This window comes from Oculina patagonica, chromosome 3, assembly GCF_052425735.1.
Source record: "Oculina patagonica isolate OP01 chromosome 3, crgOcupat, whole genome shotgun sequence".
Classification (NCBI taxonomy): Eukaryota; Metazoa; Cnidaria; class Anthozoa; order Scleractinia; family Oculinidae; genus Oculina; species Oculina patagonica.
In genome coordinates, this window is record NC_135760.1 from 8,015,279 (window position 1) to 8,033,568 (window position 18,290).

General features: G+C 38.0%; 3 protein-coding genes across 5 annotated transcripts; 2 read left to right on the forward strand and 1 right to left on the reverse strand.

Annotated features, from left to right (window-relative positions):
- The first annotated feature begins 537 nt into the window (after positions 1 to 537).
- LOC144646344 (leukocyte surface antigen CD53-like) lies at positions 538 to 9,732 on the forward strand. 2 transcript variants are annotated; one of them, XM_078505897.1, is made up of 9 exons: positions 538 to 715; positions 3,457 to 3,537; positions 4,006 to 4,054; positions 6,024 to 6,076; positions 6,385 to 6,459; positions 6,633 to 6,701; positions 6,852 to 6,950; positions 7,336 to 7,419; positions 8,002 to 9,732. In XM_078505897.1, the coding sequence occupies exons 1-9, from the start codon at positions 665 to 667 to the stop codon at positions 8,293 to 8,295; spliced, it is 855 nt and encodes a 284-aa protein (XP_078362023.1). In that variant the 5' UTR covers positions 538 to 664; the 3' UTR covers positions 8,296 to 9,732. The 2 variants fall into 2 exon arrangements, with proteins under 2 accessions (XP_078362023.1, XP_078362022.1); XM_078505896.1 differs by lacking the exon at positions 538 to 715 and adding an exon at positions 736 to 1,680.
- On the reverse strand, positions 9,378 to 12,980 carry LOC144646350 (eukaryotic translation elongation factor 1 epsilon-1-like). Its single transcript, XM_078505910.1, has 4 exons — positions 12,832 to 12,980; positions 11,019 to 11,219; positions 10,238 to 10,393; positions 9,378 to 9,598 (listed from the first exon to the last, which is right to left on the reverse strand). The coding sequence occupies exons 1-4, from the start codon at positions 12,946 to 12,948 to the stop codon at positions 9,527 to 9,529; spliced, it is 546 nt and encodes a 181-aa protein (XP_078362036.1). The 5' UTR covers positions 12,949 to 12,980; the 3' UTR covers positions 9,378 to 9,526.
- Positions 12,981 to 13,068: 88 nt separating this feature from the next.
- On the forward strand, positions 13,069 to 17,147 carry LOC144646345 (uncharacterized). Of its 2 annotated transcripts, XM_078505899.1 has the most exons (3): positions 13,069 to 13,169; positions 14,892 to 15,019; positions 15,984 to 17,147. In XM_078505899.1, the coding sequence occupies exons 2-3, from the start codon at positions 14,986 to 14,988 to the stop codon at positions 16,799 to 16,801; spliced, it is 852 nt and encodes a 283-aa protein (XP_078362025.1). In that variant the 5' UTR covers positions 13,069 to 13,169; positions 14,892 to 14,985; the 3' UTR covers positions 16,802 to 17,147. The 2 variants fall into 2 exon arrangements, with proteins under 2 accessions (XP_078362025.1, XP_078362024.1); XM_078505898.1 differs by lacking the exon at positions 13,069 to 13,169 and having other exon boundaries at positions 14,702 to 15,019.
- Positions 17,148 to 18,290: the final 1,143 nt, after the last annotated feature.

Below are 18,290 nucleotides of genomic sequence, written 5' to 3' on the forward strand. Positions count from 1 at the left end.
AAAACTTTAACTCTGTTTCCCTGCAGATCTACGGTCCCTTTCTTCTTGCAACACAGAAACAAGAATAATTACTAGACTGTAAACTCGTTAAGAATTCCGTAATCTCGAAAACCTGGAAGGAAAACGGTCTATTACCCCGTTTAACAAACAAAAACTTCAGAACTCGCGTATTTTTCACTTTTCCCCTTGTAACACGAAAGCTGTTTATCCTAAAACGCCTCGTTTTCATGCCTCGTACCAGTTTTTTTCCGCGCGTCCGCCATTTGTGAAATCGGTGTATAAATGGTCGTTTACGAAATTTTAAACCTTGAATTTCCAAGGTTACACATGCGCATTACCAGGCTACAGGTCCTTCAAAAAAAGAACAGGATGAAATGAAATGAGATGACCTACCACTGTGAATTGCCAATAGTTTGTTCCATTGAAAACTATTCTTAGAAATAAAGAATGATAAATTGCCGAGTTTACAATTATCAGCGAATGAAAAATTAATTGTACATGTGACGTCAGACATTCCATTGTTTAGACCTGAGGGTTTATTTTGCAAAATAGTTTTCGGACTACGTCGCCTGAAATTACGGCCAAAGCACCCAGGTCTACAATTTTGTAACGAGAAATCGATTGCTGCGAATACCCCGTAAGAGATTTAGGATATAACTACGCCATGGGACTCTGTGTGAAGTACGCTTTATTCACAATTTCGTTCTTGATTTTGGTAAGTGTAAAGTTTTATACGAAACTGTTTCGAACTCATGCAGTTTTAATCATGTTAAGACCCTCTTAGAATGTAGGATTGCTACAAGAAAAAGTTCAGTATGCTTTTAATAGCTTGCTTTGTGCAGTGTTGACACAAAGTTTGTTTGAAGTATTTGCTAGGTAAGTGTGATTTGGAGAACATATCAATTAAGGGTGCACAAAATGTAATTAATTTCCAGCGCAAGCGTTTTAAATCTTTGTTTGTTCTTTCGTATGGCGGCTATCAAATAACCGTGAAATTTAATCGTTTTCCAGTAAATCTTTAAAACGTTTTCTAAAGTAATAAGCGTTTGATTTGAACATCAATTTAAGACGCTCAATTTCGGTGGCAGAAACACAGAACAATACGTTTCCTTTGCAGTTTAAAGGAATAGATCAATGTGAGAGCCCTGTAGCATATAAGCATATTTGAAAAGCTTCTAGACAGAGTTACTTAATTGCATTTTCTTGAATAACAATAGTTGTTTACTTTTTCCCCTTGAAAGCTTTCCGATCCGACAGATTTATCACAATCAAAGAGCACGGTTATTAAAAATCCATTGCCTCGATCTCGGCGCGATATCACGGCTCCATTCTGCTAAAGTGACCCCTTGACCTAGGTGTTATGCAAAAAACCAAGGTGGTTTGAATTACAAAACGTTTGTTCAAGCGTAACTCAGAGATCAGTTTGGGAGCACGCCATGTTACATATGTTTCCGGAATCGAGTATACATTTATCATTCTGGTGATTTCAAAAGCACGAATTCCACGAGATATGTTACAGTTTTAAGGGGTTTACACGATCTACGCCGCATAGAGCCTCTATAAGCTTCTATTTGAGTTAGAACCGGCCTTTAGAAACACCAAGAACTCATCATGGTTCATATGGACAAATGTTCGGTTTTTGTTCGCTGGAGTATCTTCACTTTGAACTGTTTGGTTTGGGTAAGTTATAAATAAAGTAGAAGCTTTTTTGAATCTTTGTTTTTGAACAGACTGAAGACACAAAAAGCGCGGGTAATGAGGCCGTTTTCGCGCAATTTTCGTGTGTAGCTCGCTCGGAGGTCTCGCGCGTTATTAACAAATTGGAAATGACATTTAATTTGTAAATGCACTTTGTCTGAACTTAAAACAATCTACGTTCTTCGACAGACAGCAGCAAGACTGTACAATTACAAACCCTTATTGTTGTTGAATCGCGGTGGATCTTTTATTGTTTTCGTACCAAAACTCTAACAATATCTTAGCCGATGACAGCGCGTTTCTTCGGAGCAAGGGACCTGAAATCGCGTGATTGTTTTTAGTAAACGAAGGTCTAATAAATTAAGTAATCCGTTGCCGGATAGATCACGTATTTATTACAAATGCCAATATTTTCACAACCAGCATGCTTTCAACAATCGAGTTATCAATTGGAAATGTTTTTAGCGGCATTATTGTACAAGAGAACGATCCGCGTACCAGTGAATCTCTTGTTCTCGGATCTCAAATCAAAACTTCGCCGGTTTTGCGAGCGCATGTTTCGATTCACTGATTTTCGCATTCAAAGCTGCGGCCTCGACGTTTTGGCCAATTTTAGATTTACACCTTTCGATAAGGGAAAGACAACTGAACATTTGATTTCTCTATTAACATTTATGAGATGTTTTTTTCTGCTGGCTGCATGACACTTCCTTAATTCAGTCCGCATTTTTAATAAGCTAGGGGTGAATGCTTCCTTGTTCGGTCGCCCTGAGTTGTGTTGGGTAAATACGTTTAACTTAGTTTACACACCGTTTCTTTATCAGCTTTCGTGTTATAGTAGTAAAATAGAGTTGACGCTGGTCTTAAGCCAGAAAAGATCAGAAAACGTGACTCAGTGGATTACAGACCATGACCAAATTAAAGTTGCTAGATAATTTTATTGTGGCTATAAAAACACCATTAGCTAACGATGACCTTGAGAGAATTTTTACTTTTTTCCCAGTGAAATGAAAAGCTGGCAACGATTTATGTGGAATGGCTAGCTTGTTTACAATCGTCACACTTCGTATTTTTGATAGCCCAAAACGTACTGAGAGAATCAAATCTTCGAAAAAAGTAAAGTTGCCGAAACGCTGCCATTTTCGGGCAATATAGATAAAGGTCAATAAAGGAGTGTTAAAATCCATCTTGCACGTCATACTTGCAGTCGAAGATTGCACAGCTGTCTGAGAGTTCAATGACATGTCAAACCAAACTAGACAAGATTTTTTTTTAACAAAGATTCCCTTTGGCGGCGGTAGAAAAAAAGAATCTTTCTTTTTTTTTTCAATCGGCAATTTTTAGACAACCATCTCTCCCGAAAAACGAAGCTATATTAAATAGAGACCCATTAGAAGTTTTAACAAGGGAGCAGTCATAACGCTTATCTGCAGCGAGAATGTCATGAATGTACGAGCTTTGCTATATAAAGAACCACCGGGCGATAAACCATAAAATGTTTTTGTTGCAATATTACTGCATTAACAAGTCAGTAAAATGGGATTTTTAAAGCATCACCAAAATGCCATGGCAATACGCAGAGAAAATGTCGATTCACAGTGTGCCCCCATCCTACTCCCCCAGAGAACATATTGAGGGTTCCCCCCTGTCACCTCCTGCCCATCCCCCAGTTTCTGAAAATGGGTGCCTACTTCATTGTTGTGTTTAATGGTGCATTTTATTTTCTGTCGGTTTTTTTTTGGCGTTCTCTCCCAAAAGCTTGGAGGTGCTATTATGCTCGGCCTTGGCATCTGGGTTACCACACAAGACACAGAGTACAAGCACTTAGCTGGCAATCTGGTGAGTTTGATTTGGTTGTATGTTTCTAGGGTAATAGTGGGTGAAACAACACAACACCAGCAGGATAATAAGGGCTTTATAGTGGTAGCTTAAACTGGGACAGTGGAAAGGGGGAGGGGAGCACTTAGGTTTCCCAAAGAGAGTCCCCCAAGTTGTTGTTGTTGTTGTTTTTTTTTTTTTTTTTTTTGGGGGGGGGGGAAGTCCCTTGGACTCCACTACATCTACTACTGATTTATTCCAAGGTATGTGAAATTAGGTGTTTCTTCTTTTATGATCTACCAGTACTCAGTGATGAAAAAAATAAATAAAATAATTACAGCAATATATGAGAAATACATCAATCAATCTATGGCACAAGATAGTGTACTTGTGAAATACTTTTTCTTTTGAAAGCTAAACAATTTAATGTTTTAAGGCTAGAAATATTTTAAGGTGAAATAAAATAGGTTTTTCTTTAATTCTCAACAGTATGTTACGATCGGATACATTATACTGTCATCCTTCGTATTTATCATTGGTGAGTACATTTTAACTTTTGCAGGCTCGAAGAGTTTCCTACTTCCAATAGCGTGTCCAACGTGATAAAAGATTAAAAACTAGTGCAATAAATCATACAGACAACCTTTAAATAACTATGCGAGGCTATTATAGGAAAACATTTTAAGGGTGATCATGGCATCATAGAAGTTACCATGGCAATGATACAGCTCTCTGAAAAGAGCTCCTAAAATGAAGTTTTTGCAAATTATCTCGAAAACTAATTTGGTGACCTACAGTGTATATTATTTTTTAAAGTGTATATGACAGTTTGTTTGGTTCTTGAGTGTATCACTTGTTTGACGTCACTGCGCACAGTGGGGAGCTGGGTCTAGATCGGCCATGACGTCAAAAGCAGAATAGACCCAGCTCTCCAATGTGCGCGTTTTTGGACCCAACCGGAAGTAAAAATTTCACGATTTTAGAGCTCGAAAACGCGGTGAAAAAAAGAGATTTCGAATTTCTTTTTTCGATGTTCCCATCAGCATTCCACGTACATTCGATCAGGCAAATAAAAAAAACTGTCATATACACTTTAACTCATAAGTTCACCCTTACAACTATTTCCTTTGTTCACCCCTTCCCCTTAAAATTCAAACCACATGATGATCCCATGATGATTTTTGTGTTAGCTTAAATTAGTAGAGTTATGTATTTTAAAGTCTTTATGACACAAAATCTTTTATTTGCTTTTTTCTTTCAGTGATATGCTTACATAAAGGATTCATAGTTAAAATTTGTGCAAAAAATTTTTTCTGTCATTTTTTGCCTCTGAAATGTCGCACTCTCAGCCATCTTGAAAATTCATCAATTACAGTCGACTCCCGGTAACTCGAACCTTCAAGGGAAATTGAAAATGGTTCGAGTTATCGGGAGTTCGAGTTATTGAGAGTTGAAAACAAATGACCGGAAATAAGGAAAAAACGGTGTTTACTGATTTTCTATTCATACAATGTATACCAGTGTACATTTTAAACAAATTTAGTTAGAGTATAGAGAAGCCAAAAGAGAAAGGAACAATATATTTCAAAATCACTGTATAAACCAGAACGTAACGTAACGTAAAACAAATTAAATCAGCTGCGAACGTTGCAGGTTTCAAAGAGAACAACACTATAGGCTACTGCTGCAGAGTTTATGCGATTTATTTTTTCGAAAATGGTCAGTTAATTCATCCTGACGATAATCCTTTAAAGTTTTCTAAGGTTGGATTTAAAAGAATCAGTATCAACCTCCACAAACAAACTGAACGTCTGGAGCACGTCAATGGCGTGGCACATTTCGTGTTTTGAGGGGCGTTTCGGGGACGGCTCTGACTCGTGTACGTTTTTATTTCAAAATTAATTTAACGTTTTGGACTACAGTACATTGTTTGTTTTGACCTGTCAGGTATTGACAAACATGGTTCGAGTTATCGAGGGTAAAATTATATAGAAAATGACCTAAAGGGAAACGAAAATTGGTTCGAGTTCGCGGGAGATTCGAGTTATCGAGGGTTCGAGTTACTGAGGGTAAAATTACAGTATATGTATAATGGAAATCCAGGGGAAATCGGTTTTGGTTCGAGTTAGCGCGAGGTTCGAGTTAGCGAGGGTTCGAGTTATCGGGAGTCAACTGTAACTAGACATCACAAAGGTGACGTGACGTACCTTTTGTCATGGCGGCGCGCGGCCAAAAGGTACGTCACGTCACCTTTGTGACGTCTACCGGTACTTGTTTGATGAATTTTCAAGATGGCTGAGAGTGCGACATTTCAGAGGCAAAAAATGACGGAAAAAAATTTTTTTGGACAAATTTTAACTATCAATCCTTTATCTAAGCATATCAACGAAAGAAAAAAGCCAATAAAAGATTTCGTTTCATATACACTTTAAAAATATTAGTAAAAAAAAAAAATGGATTGACCAACTTCACAAATTTAACACTTACTATTTTGTCACTTTATTCAGGATTTATGGGAGCATGTGGAATCCTTTTGTTGAAAGACAACCTTCTCAGAGTGGTAAATATAACTAATGTCTTGATACTAGAAGCAAAGTAAAAAGTTGCTGCCTAAGGTATAAATTAGAGCAGCTGTAAACCCAGGGAAGACCCCCCCCCCCCTTTCCCCTTTGTTTGGATCTGCCAGTGAAAGATGTTGCAACCTTATGTGACAAACACAAAAGTTTAATGTTTTGTCTGAACTGAACCAGATTGTGAGTTGTGAGGGTGTGTTGGGGATAACTTATCAATTGTGTAACCTCTCATCTGCCACTCTGCAATTAACTTACAAGGCATAAATTGTAACATTTTTAACATTTCGCTCTGCAGTACTTTGCACTGATGCTAGTGTTACTTCTGGCAGAGCTTGGGGTAGCTATTTATCTCTATGTTGAAAAAGACAAGGTGAGTGTTGCGGAGTTTAAATTACTTTAATTGATGTACCTTGTTTATATATTCTATTATTGAATTTAATAGTTTGCTTGATCTGGTAGATATAGTCCTTTTACCGCACTTCCCCATTTTTTTTTTTCATTCAGACTACAACCACAAAATAAAATATTACTTCATTTCAACAGATCCAGGATCATATCACTTCAAACTGGAATAAAACATCAGATGAAGCTAGAATCATCATTCAAAAAGAGGTAAATACAGTACTAAATAAATAAGTAAAATAAATACATAATTAAATAATATAAATTAATAAAATACAGTATTAAATTAAAACATAAAAAATTATGATAAATTGTTTGTTATTTTTAAGCATTTTTGTTTGTTCTATTTGTCTTTTAAAGTTTGAATGCTGTGGACTTAAGCCAGTAAACCTTGAACACAAGTCAAGTTTTGACAAATCCTGTTTTGTTGATCAGAATACAACAAAGGAAAGATTAAAGGTAACTTATGTGTACTAACATTACTTTATCAATTATGGGTCAGCATGCAGCTATGATGTATATCAAAATATTAAGTTTCTCTTCAATTCTACAGTAAGTTCTAAGGTTACTCAGCATTAGTTCTCAAATCTAACATTAGAGAGGTTAAGCATGACGTTTATATTTCCCGTGAATGGCAAAAATTCAACTTAGATTGCCATTCACGGGAAATATAAACGTCAAGCTTAATCTCTCTATTTTTCTTTAAGCTGATTTCAATTCTAGAATTCAACATCGACATGTCAGTTCTGCAGCTTACAAAAGTGATACAATCACAGAAAAAGTTGATTTTGTCAACAGTCAAAATGTTATCTTATTGTTAGCATTAAACTACTTTTTTTGCTAGGACTGCTATACACACCTAATGGACTGGATTAAGGCTAATCATGTTATACTGGCAACGTGTTCTGCTATTGTGGCTGCTTTGCAGGTGAGTTAAATTTTACTGGGAAAAACTCACAAGAAAATATTAACTTAACCAACCACATACTGGTTTAAAAAGTTTGACCTGGGACTCTGTTTATGGAATCTGTTTGTTTTCCCCCCAAACTTTTGCCCTGCTCAAATTACTGATGCAATTTAAAATTAGAAATTCCAGTATTCTAATAGAGAACAATCGCACATTGCATATTGTACTATGAGAACAGGCTAATAACCTTGACTAATAATAAAAGAACAAGAACAGATTCTGTTTGTAATATTGTTGCAACTTGCCTATGTGCTCAATGTACTGTTGATAACAGACCAGTGCAAATCAAAAAGCGAGAATACTAGTAAGAATTGTTTGGTGTGTAATACTATTGTGCTTGGAACTGGGGAAGTTGCAATCAATCAGATTTGAGGTCAGTAAACCACACAACCTAAATTAGCAACCATCTGATTTGTTGTGGCACAATCAACACTGTCAAAGTCAAAACAAAGTGCTCATGCTTTTTTGATTCACACAGTAAAGGTCTACAGTGATGAAGAGCCCATTTTAACAAGATAATTATGTTACTTTAAATGTTTTCAGCTGCTTATACTAGGAGGAACCTGTCGACTTATCGCAGAAATTGAGTCGGGTGATAGATTTGTGAAGCGCACAAGAGTAGTACCAATCAATGTCCAACAAAATGCTCAGAGACAGCCTCAAGTGCAACAGACACACCCTGGACCAAGACCTCAGCAAGCTGCCGCTACCACATCTCAACAGCAGTCAATCAATGCTGACGATGATTCAGAGATTGAAGAGAAAAGAAGCACTGCTAGAAAGAACTGGGCCAAAGTCAACCCTAAATACAATGCAGTGTTCAGCTTATTAGACTAGCAATTTAAAATTTTAATTTATTATTGAGAGCATTATTAAGTAGGGTGGGGGCTACTCGACAAAGTTTTATATGAGGAGGCTCTACCTTGAGGTCCAAACTCTTACCCTTTTAAATATATTATTTTTGACAGAAGAGTTAACCCTTTCACGTACCTACAGACTAGAAGTACTACATCTTTTTTTTAATCCTTGGAGTCAGTGAACTTAATGAAAGGCCCTTTTACCCTTTAATTCTTTCTGTGGTTTTCAATAAGACACCATCAATTTTTTTATTCACTTTGAAGACTGTAATTAAGTGTGCAAAGGACTATATTTTCTTATATTAAGTTGTTGACATGTAGGCTTTGGTGTATACAGTTGGGTAATTTGAAATGGAGAAATAGAGTTTATAAGAAATGGCAAGCTTCCCAAGGGCCCTGGTGGCTCATAAAGTTGAATCATTTTTAGTTAACAATATTTTGGTGTGCTTTAAGTATAAGAGTGAGATATTATTTTATGTACATATTTCTCAGTAAGGTAGCTTATAAAAGGAATGGGTGTTCCACAAAGGAACTAAAAAATAATTAAGTAATATTTTAAGATAGTGTATCTAAAAGTTTGATAATGTTTTGCAAGACAGTGTGAAGTGCAAGAGTGCAGACAACGTAAGAATTGAAGAAGTGGGGTTAACAAAGTCAAACGTCACATACTTAGTTTGTGTGAACTTAAAAGAACTAAAGAATTAAAACTATGATGTATATATGTACCAAATAAAAAACTGAATATTCAGTGACAACAGCTGACCATACATCTTTTGAGGTTTCTCAAGATTATTTCAATTTTTAAGCCACTTCCCCTCCCAACATATAAAAAAGAAAAAAGATACACATTGTAAAGTCGGAGGATGGTGATGGGCATATATATGATATCCCTGACTTTTTGAAACTTGAAAAATATTAAATAATTCCCTGACTTTTTCCAGACCCGTGGGAATCATGCAGTAATATGAAAAGAAACAAAAAACACTGGTTGGCACAACCAAGTACATTCTTTCGCACTTGGTAATTTGCAATACATATATATAATTTTGTCACATTTACCGGTAGTTTTGCAAATTGTAATTTTATTCTGTGTTTGATATGTTGTGCGTTGTGATTTATAAGATAACAAGTGTATACAATGTACTACTGTCAACAGTATCGTCAATTCATTATATTAACATTTCCAGGTATACCACAGACGTCACACAACATCAGCTGTAGAGCAGGTTGCGTAAAAATGATACTTCAGGTAAATATTGTCGCACTCCAGGGTAACACTGGACCTGTATTTATCACAAAAGAGAACAGCAATCAGTAGAGTTATCGTCAAACAAATAGGTCCATGTACATACAGTCTACAAGGTAAAAATGTCACAAGGGGGAGTACAAGGGGTATCAAATGGTTTTTGTGAGCATGTGAGGACAGCGTTTTTCTTTGCAAGCGCGAGCATTGATAAAAGTTAGCCTTGCAAGCAATGAGCACAATAATCAAGAACCTATCTCCACTAAAAACTGAGCATGCAAGCGCTTGTAAAATTATGTGAGCACAAGTAAACAAGAACTCACTAAAATTTTGCGAGCATTTAAAGCAGCAGCCTAATTTTGGGAGCACTGCAAAATTTTGAGGGACCATTCAGGGGTTTCAAAATGTTTTGAAGTATGCATCAGCAACTGGAAGAGTAGGTGGCTGTGATACTGAGCTTGTTTGTTACAAGCTGATTGCTATGACAGACCAGAGTAACCAGCAACATGTAATCAAGTAGTCGGTGAAACTCCAGAAGTCGCCAGCTTGTTTTGAAAACCTTGACCATTCATGACCCCTATTACATATTTTTCTATTATAGACCTTATGAGGGAGCTGGGCTAAACAGAGCCATCAGCTATAATTATTTATATATTTCAATAATGACCATCAAATTTACCTGATTGAACCACCTGGAAAGGTTAACAAGCTGTTCCTTCTCCTGAATACTCAGCTCTGTCATCACAGGGTGGAGAGCATAATATAACATGATATCTGCTAGCGTCAGCTGAAAACCCACTAGATATACTGTCCTTGACATGAATTTATCCAAATCCTGATAAGAAATGCAATATTTTTATTGCGATAATTTAGCTAGTTTGCTAAAAATTACTGCACTCATGTAAAAGTTAGAAGCGTTCTCTGGCTAAATTTTTTTTGTTAAAAAATATAACCTTCTGGCTGCCAAACTATAGCCTTTAATTTGGCAGCCGCAAGCTTATATAAATTTTTTTTTACAAAAACATTTTAGCCAGAAAACACTTCTAACAGTCTGTTACATGGTTATGGATCCTGGTTACTCTTCCAGTTTTGATTACTGTGCTAACTTCAATAATATATGAACTCTTCTGCTCAATCATCAGTTACATTTTTGCTGCCATCAATCATCTAAGCCGAACTCTTAGGAAACAGAAGTTGACTTCAACCGGTTCAAAATGTTACTTCTGTGGGTTGTGATTGGTAGATTTCTGTTTTTTAAGGTTTGTTGGTTGTCAACATAATTATGACTGACAGCAGTGAAAAGCGCAATTGTCGGTTGGGGTTTGAATGTCAAAGTTCACGCCAGGCAGTAACAAATAGATGATTATCAAGATAAAAAGGGAAAAATTAAACTGGGGGCAAGGCAGGAGCCACAAAAAAAGTCACAGCCATTTTTCTCTCTAGTGTTTGTTTTGACTCACTTTTAGTGCTCCTCTCAAGAGTGTTCCATCGTTCATATAAGATTCCAGTTGTATCTGCCAGTACTCTAACCACTGATCAACTTGAGCTCGCTCCAGAGGTGAGGTACCCAGTAAAGTTTGTTTTGATATCATGGAGAGGTACGAAGCTACTGTTCGTACTCCAGTCACTGTTTGACCTGAACTTAGAGTCAGTGATGGTCCCTAACAAGAAAAGAGGCAAGATCTATAACCCTGGCTGCATTCTATGTAGGTTGAGCTGAAGATCTTTGAAATTGCCTGGCATACTGGCATATGATTGTAGTCGGCACCTTTTCACTGGTGTACAGAAGACTGACAGTGCTCGAAACTAACTTTTGCGAGTAGTCTTCCGTGAACAAGTGAACGGAAGTTTTTACTAGTCCCAGAGGAAACCTAACTGGTCCCATAATTCATAACTTGCTTTTACGAGAAGTCTGTCTTCTATAATTTGTCTATTAATGGTTTTCAAATAAAGGCTTATTAGAAAATCAACATTGTCAGCAGTGTTCATTCTGAACACTCGGAATTCTCGCAGCCTTTATCACTCGGCATACCGATCGATGCAACTTGATTCATTCATCTCATTCACAGGTGCTGTTTTACCTTCTTCTGTGCTTTGACTAGTCTCCTTAAAGTAGTTTAGCAAAGAAAAACTACGGCAAGCTACCATGGTTGTTGTTGTTTTTACCAGCAACTAGGCAAAGAAAAACTCAATAGATCAGCTGGAACACATACGTTTACCACGCTTCACTGGCAATCACAGACGCCCGCAATGTTGTTGTCTACAGCGCATGCCTCAGGCTTTCTGGAACCAAATTTCTCACGAATTTCAAAATGGCGTCATAAGATGCACGATCGTGAATAGAAGAAAAAGCATGCAACTAATAGTCATTTTTATTAACTCAAGATATATAAAATCAAAGACAAAAATGAAGCAAAGGAACAGTGTACTCGTCCATGAGCAAGAGTAAGTGGAAATTTCACTCGTCCAGTGGGAAATTTAACTCGTTTTTGACGAGTGAACGAGTGTTAGCTTCGAGCACTGAGACTTATTTTAGGTATGAATAAAGGACCTTAGCGAAGATCTATAAAAAAAACTTGGTGTGTCTTCGACATGGAGTGTACACGGAATGCTCCCTGGTCTGGGCCATTCCATTAAATATCCACAATCCCCTCTGACTACTGATGAGGTAAGTCAAAATTTACCCCCTAAGTAAAAAAAAAAGATCAAATTGCTGACATGATACCCCCTTTCAGAAATAACCCGATTATTCAAAACCCCTCCAGAAAAAAGCCAACTTTTCCCTATCCTCTTCAAAAATTTTCGAAAGATCGAAAAATGCCGTCAGGGCCACCCCCTCAGAAATGACTTTTAAAGCCCCTAGAAACTTATGGAATGGCCCTAATAAGCTCCGTTAAGTTTAACACCTCTTACTTTAATTGTTCACCCACTCCACTGCGGTAGCACCGTAGCACGGGAGCAATAGATTTATACACGAAAAAATTAAAAGTGGCCGGGTATTCTGAAGTTGCTCAGTAGACATGGTAGAGTACATATGGTTTGGAATAATGTCTACTAGGGTGAGAAAACGTTCAATTGATAAACTTTTATACCTACTTGCAAAAAGACCTAACTTACTTTTTTGGAAGAAATAGTTTAATCAGGACAAAAGACACAAAACCGGTCCATAAAATATTGTTCAAAATTACAAAATTATCTTGAGTCTGGCCATGGCAGAAGTAAAGAAAGGAAAGCAGACATTTTTTTCTTCTCAAATACCCCCTTAAACTATACCTTAGGCGACGTGAACTCTTCGGCTCCCTCTACGCGTATTCTTTCTCTCGGTATCTCACAGAACTTTAGCAAATTTTCTATTTCAGCACAACCATTTACCGACAACACGGCCGCCATGTTTGATTTTTTTCGTTTTACTTTTTTAGAAGTTACCGCTGGCCGATAGACATTTCAAGTGATTAGTACTCAGTACCACGCGGTTGCAGCACCGGAAACAAAGAAAATCAAAACAAAGCAGCCGGCGTGAAAAAATAAAATTGAATGAATCAATATAATGTTGTGAACGACACATGGCGAACGAATAGGACCAAGAATTTCGCCAAAACTAACGACAAAAGGTAAGAAATTTAGCTTCATCGCTAGTCTGGTCGGTTGATTTGGTAACGTGAATCAATTAACACACCTGGAATCTGCCTGAGCGAATTTCTTTTTACGGAATTGTACTGTTAGCTCTTGCCACGAACAAAAACTGAACTTTATTTCACAATGAATCCATTCAGTCGATTGAAAAGGCACAGATGTGCTCGTATTTGAAGCTTGCCAGTTTGAAGCTTGCCAGTTTAAATAGTTCCCTTTAAAATTAGTGTCTCTTTCCGCTTTTTTCGCAGTTAGTCACTGAACGGAGATGGTGTCACTTAAATTATGAACTAAAATACGAAACATTTCTCGATATTTATACTTTCAAAATTACGATTTGGAACGTAGTTTTAAAATATCAATTTACGACAAACATTTATAAATCCCCACAGCCGGTTTCCGATTTAAATTCTCAACAAAATAAACATCGAAAAATAAACGTACTTTTGATGTCACCGTTTATGACCCCATGAAATATATTTTGACTTACGTTTCGCATTTTATTTATTTACATTTGTAGGCCATTATTTACTATGATACTAAACCTCTCTGTTTAGCCAAAAACAAGGCTCAAAAAATTATGTCCTTATCCGTGACTTATTCCCTTCACGCGAACGATTTCCTTTTAGTCAATCTTCGCACAATTTGTTGAGCGTTCAAAGTCTTTTCTTTTCATTTATGCTTGTATTTACAAAGTGAATTTGAATAAATTACCGAATTTAAATTTCCCAGGAAGTGAGAAGAGGCAGGCGACTGAGCCCTTGTTTTCGGCATGCTCACGTGACACCTTTCGGATTTTTCATGCTATTTCTGATTGGGCTAAAGGCAACGACCAGAGACGCGGGGCGGGGGGACTAAAAAAAATTATACGGGGAGGGTTCTTACTCTTTCGTGTACAATTTTGACAGAAAAGGTAACCCTTTCGTCGATAGAAAATTCCATCCCTTTCACGTACCTTCAGAAGGGTTACTGTATCTTAAATTGAACAACCCCTTAAAATACTTAATTGAATCAACCGTTCCGTAAGTCCGTTCAGGATATTTTGAAAGGCCTTCATTACTCACAAACGGTGTTACATATTTAAAAAAATGCCAGATGCTACCACAACAGAAATACAGTAGAATCTCGATTTCTTTACCCCGATTTCTCAAAGCAATTTTCGTTTCCCCTGGAGGTTAGAAAAATCGGATTCTACTGTCAAGGCCCGGCAAAACGAGAAAACATGTTTCCAGAAACATGCTGGAAACATGTTTCCGTAATTGTTTCCTCGTCTTGCCATGTTTCCATGCTGCGCGGATACACGAAATGTTTTTGCCGTTTAGCAGAAGCAAATTTGCTTCTTGGAAACAAAATCATGATTGACGCTAGAAACAATGCTTTCCGTGTGGCAAAACTAGGAAACATTTGGAAAACAAACGCGCGCCACAAATGTTTCGGGAAACACGTTTCCCCGTTTTGCCAGGTAAGTGAACAAAGCGCTTTTGTTGGATTCAGGTTCTATCGAATCGTCATTGCGAACAGAATTCGCACGAGCTGTTGACGCGTAAAATTGCCCGATTAACTGTCGTGCGAGCTCTGCTGTCTCTGACAAAGTTTTGATAGTTTTATTGGCTAGTTTAGATCGTTTGAAACAATGATGTACTAAAGGAGTTTCTCGTTATGTAGCGTGAAGTCTGAAAAGACTATTTTTATAAACTGTGTAGATAACAAGCAAGCAAAAGAAAAGAGCCGCAAAGGAAAACACCACGTTCACCCGTACAATACGCAACGCACAGTTTTCTGTAAAATAAGTTTAGAATGCCAAGCACCAGAAGATTGACCAAGGAACAAGGTATGTGTTTGAGCATAATTTACTCAATAAAACTAAGTAGTTTTGGTCGATGTTAATGTGCTAAAGAACTACCTTTTCTGTAAGGCCCGCAGTACGCCAGGTCTCATGTGACTTACACCGTGGTTCCAAAACGCAATATAAAGATAGGTAATGGGTGCCAGGTTATTTTTCTTTTTTACTTTGAAGCCGCTTTTAAAAGGGCGAAGCCACCATCTCAAAGAAAAAGTCCCCTCTGGAACCCAGGGTAGAAAAACAAGAGAAAGAGCGCATAAAAAGACAAACTATTAAACGGTTACCTTTGTTGCGACATTTTTGCACGCGCGAAAATGTAGTTCAAAGTCAAATTCAATGGCTCACGTGACAATATCACGTGAACAGTAATTAACCATTGCGCGCGCAGAACTGGAACATTAATTGTAGCACTACAGCCGAACCTCTCCGTACGGACACCTTCTTAACTCTCTATTACGGACAATCTCCAATGTTCCAACAAAATTATCATATATTGTCTTTCGAAAAAACCTCTATAATACGGACCCTCTCTAATATGGACAACGGAATCTAAATCTCGGCCGCAGAGAGCAAATACATATCAAGTGAACTCCTTTATTACGGATACTCCGGTCATCAGGCGATGATATTTTATGTTCGTAATGCAATTTCCTGTTTTGGTTACAAAAACAACAACGTAACGCTATTTTCATCTTAGACGTTTTCAGATTTGTGTTTACTGTTACTTTTTTTTGCAGCATTGCGTTGCAGAATATTTCGAGTTACTAAATACTTTAAGCTCTCAATGAGGTCAAAAGTGACGTCGTAGTCGTGACCTCTATAATACAAGACACCTGTCTTATACGGACACCTTGCTCTGCCCCTTCGGTGTCCGTATTAGAGAGGTTCGACTGTATATCTTATAGAAACTAGGCCCTATTGTAAAACTCACTCAGGTTTTTTTCATTTGCAGGATCACAGAGTATTTTTAAGAGATTCAAGTACGATGTTGCGCATTCTAATGATCAGAGATTACTGAACAGCCAACTGAGGAGCGCTTTACGCTCAAGCGCACCACCATCACACATTCAAAACCTGCTGTTACGTGGCGCGGATGTAAACTGTGTCGATTCTTTAGATTACAGCCCTCTTCTTCTGGCTCTGACAGCTTCGCCAACAGAGAACATGCTGGACACTGTTCAACTACTCTGTGAGTTTGGAGCGAATGTAAATTACAGCAGCGGGGTCTTCTTTGGTGAAACTCCACTTCATTTCGCTGCAACACTCAACGACTTTGCGCTTATAGAACTACTGTTTCGTTACAACGCGAATGTGCACGCGCGAAATTACGCGGGGTACACGCCCTTGCACGTAGCGACACAAAACGGCAACGAAGCTAGCGCAACGGCGCTTTTTCTCTGCGGAGCGGACCTAAACGCGAAAGAGATTTACTGCGGGTACACCCCTCTGCACTTGGCTGTGATTGGTCAATTTGAACACGTTGTCAAGGCAATTGCGTCATTCGGTGCAAGGATTAACCAATCGGATGATTGCGGGTTGACTGCGATTGACAGGTGCAGCTCGAAAGACATCCGGGAATTTCTAATCGGTGCTCTTCATCCGGGATTGTTGAGTCTTGAGTCAGTATGCCTTTCCGTTATACGAGAAATAACAAGAAGAACTACTGGATTATGCGGCTTTAATGATCTACCTCTTCCCTTTACGTTGAAGAGAAAATTGAAACTTGAGAATTATCAAGTGGCGTATGAAAGACACGAGGGTATTTTATGATTGGATGAAATCAGATTTGTTCTCGATCGCCCAGCCCATATACCAAAATTCAAACAAAACTTATTTTAACAGCATTTCATGAAAGATTTTTTTAATGTTATTTTCCTCCCAACTTTCATTTTTAACTATGCATTTTATGATGGTTTCTTTATTTTGCTGTACGCAGAATTTCGTAAAAAAAACAGATTTTTATAATAACTTTTCGCATAAAGTGATTTATTACGCTATAATTTTTATGAATTGTACATTTAATTTATTACATAGTACCAAATGCCTAATATAATTTATTTGTGTATTATACATTGTAATTTTATTACTATTTTAAAGAATGATATCCAGTGGAAAAGCTTAATAAAATTTTATCATTTTAGCCTAAAATCTGTTTATTTTTTATTTGTTTATTATTTAAATTCGCTTTCTCTGCTGTAGGAGGTGCACATTACAACATTTCTGGCCGATTAGAAATCCGGCCCAGAAGCTGTGTTCGACTGTTTTCACGAAAGCTTGTTTATTACTAAAGGTTTTTCCCTGATTCTGACTTAGTGGATGCATTAAGATTAGATTCGTTCAACAAGCAAATTCAATTTTTCGTGAATGAGTTGCATAGGCCAATATTGCAAACTTGCGGCAATAGTTATCAAGGGTTAGCTTGGCGGATTCGTCAAGCTAAGCTAAGTATAAGAAACCAGCGAATGTCGCGTGACCTAAATACGAGAAAACAAATATTAAAATGCCGCCTGAAAGGACTACAGCCTAGTCCCTTGGCGTGGCTCTTGTTTTTGATAACCGTACAAAGCCTGGGACTGGAGTGGGCGAGTGCTCTTCGGTGACGTCACCACTCACGATTCAGTGATATGAATGATGCGCGCTTTCAGTGCGACACGCAGTTCAGTTCGCATACAGCAGTACGCGCAGACAACACGGGTCTGCCTAGAAAGGGTGCGCACAGTAGGAATAGAAAGATAATGACGACGTACGTATTAATGCGTACCACCGTGTGCGCGCTCCCCGTACGCTCGTACACGGTCGACATTTGAAGAGTTCTTGGTGTGGGAATTTTAAGTTTGATTTGCGCTGGTTGTTATCATTTCAGACGGTCTGTACGCCGGCCGCGACAAATCGAAGGATGGGAAGTATACGGAGATATCTGCAAACGTGTGGCCGAGAGCATACAGGATTGAAATAGCCCGATTTCTCTGGCCTGTGAGCGTGGACGGATCTTGAAAGCCAGAAAAGGGCTGGGGGGGGGGGGGGGGGGGGAAGAGTACACCATCATAGATTCTATCGACATCCATCTTTCGACATGCTAAACAAACAACACGGATCGAAATCCGCCAATCACAGCCAGCTAGCACGACCTTCTGTGCTCATTTGCATGAAACCAACAACGGTATGTATCCGTTTTGATTGGCTCATTTCAAACAGCAATTCGAAAGATGATGTCGAAAGATAGCTATGCACATAACACTGAAAGCGGGTGTAATGGCCA

Coding starts and splice junctions, on each gene's coding strand:
- LOC144646344 (XM_078505896.1), top strand. CDS start 1,612: ATGGTTCATATGGACAAATGTTCGGTTTTTGTTCGCTGGAGTATCTTC. Junction 3,538..4,005: donor AGCACTTAGCTGGCAATCTG/GTGAGTTTGATT, acceptor AATTCTCAACAG/TATGTTACGATCGGATACAT. Junction 4,055..6,023: donor ATCCTTCGTATTTATCATTG/GTGAGTACATTT, acceptor CACTTTATTCAG/GATTTATGGGAGCATGTGGA.
- LOC144646350 (XM_078505910.1), bottom strand. CDS start 12,948: ATGGCGGCCGTGTTGTCGGTAAATGGTTGTGCTGAAATAGAAAATTTG. Junction 11,220..12,831: donor AAGAGTTCACGTCGCCTAAG/GTATAGTTTAAG, acceptor TTTTCTTGTTAG/GGACCATCACTGACTCTAAG. Junction 10,394..11,018: donor TCTTGAGAGGAGCACTAAAA/GTGAGTCAAAAC, acceptor ATTTCTTATCAG/GATTTGGATAAATTCATGTC.
- LOC144646345 (XM_078505899.1), top strand. CDS start 14,986: ATGCCAAGCACCAGAAGATTGACCAAGGAACAAG. Junction 15,020..15,983: donor AAGATTGACCAAGGAACAAG/GTATGTGTTTGA, acceptor TTTCATTTGCAG/GATCACAGAGTATTTTTAAG.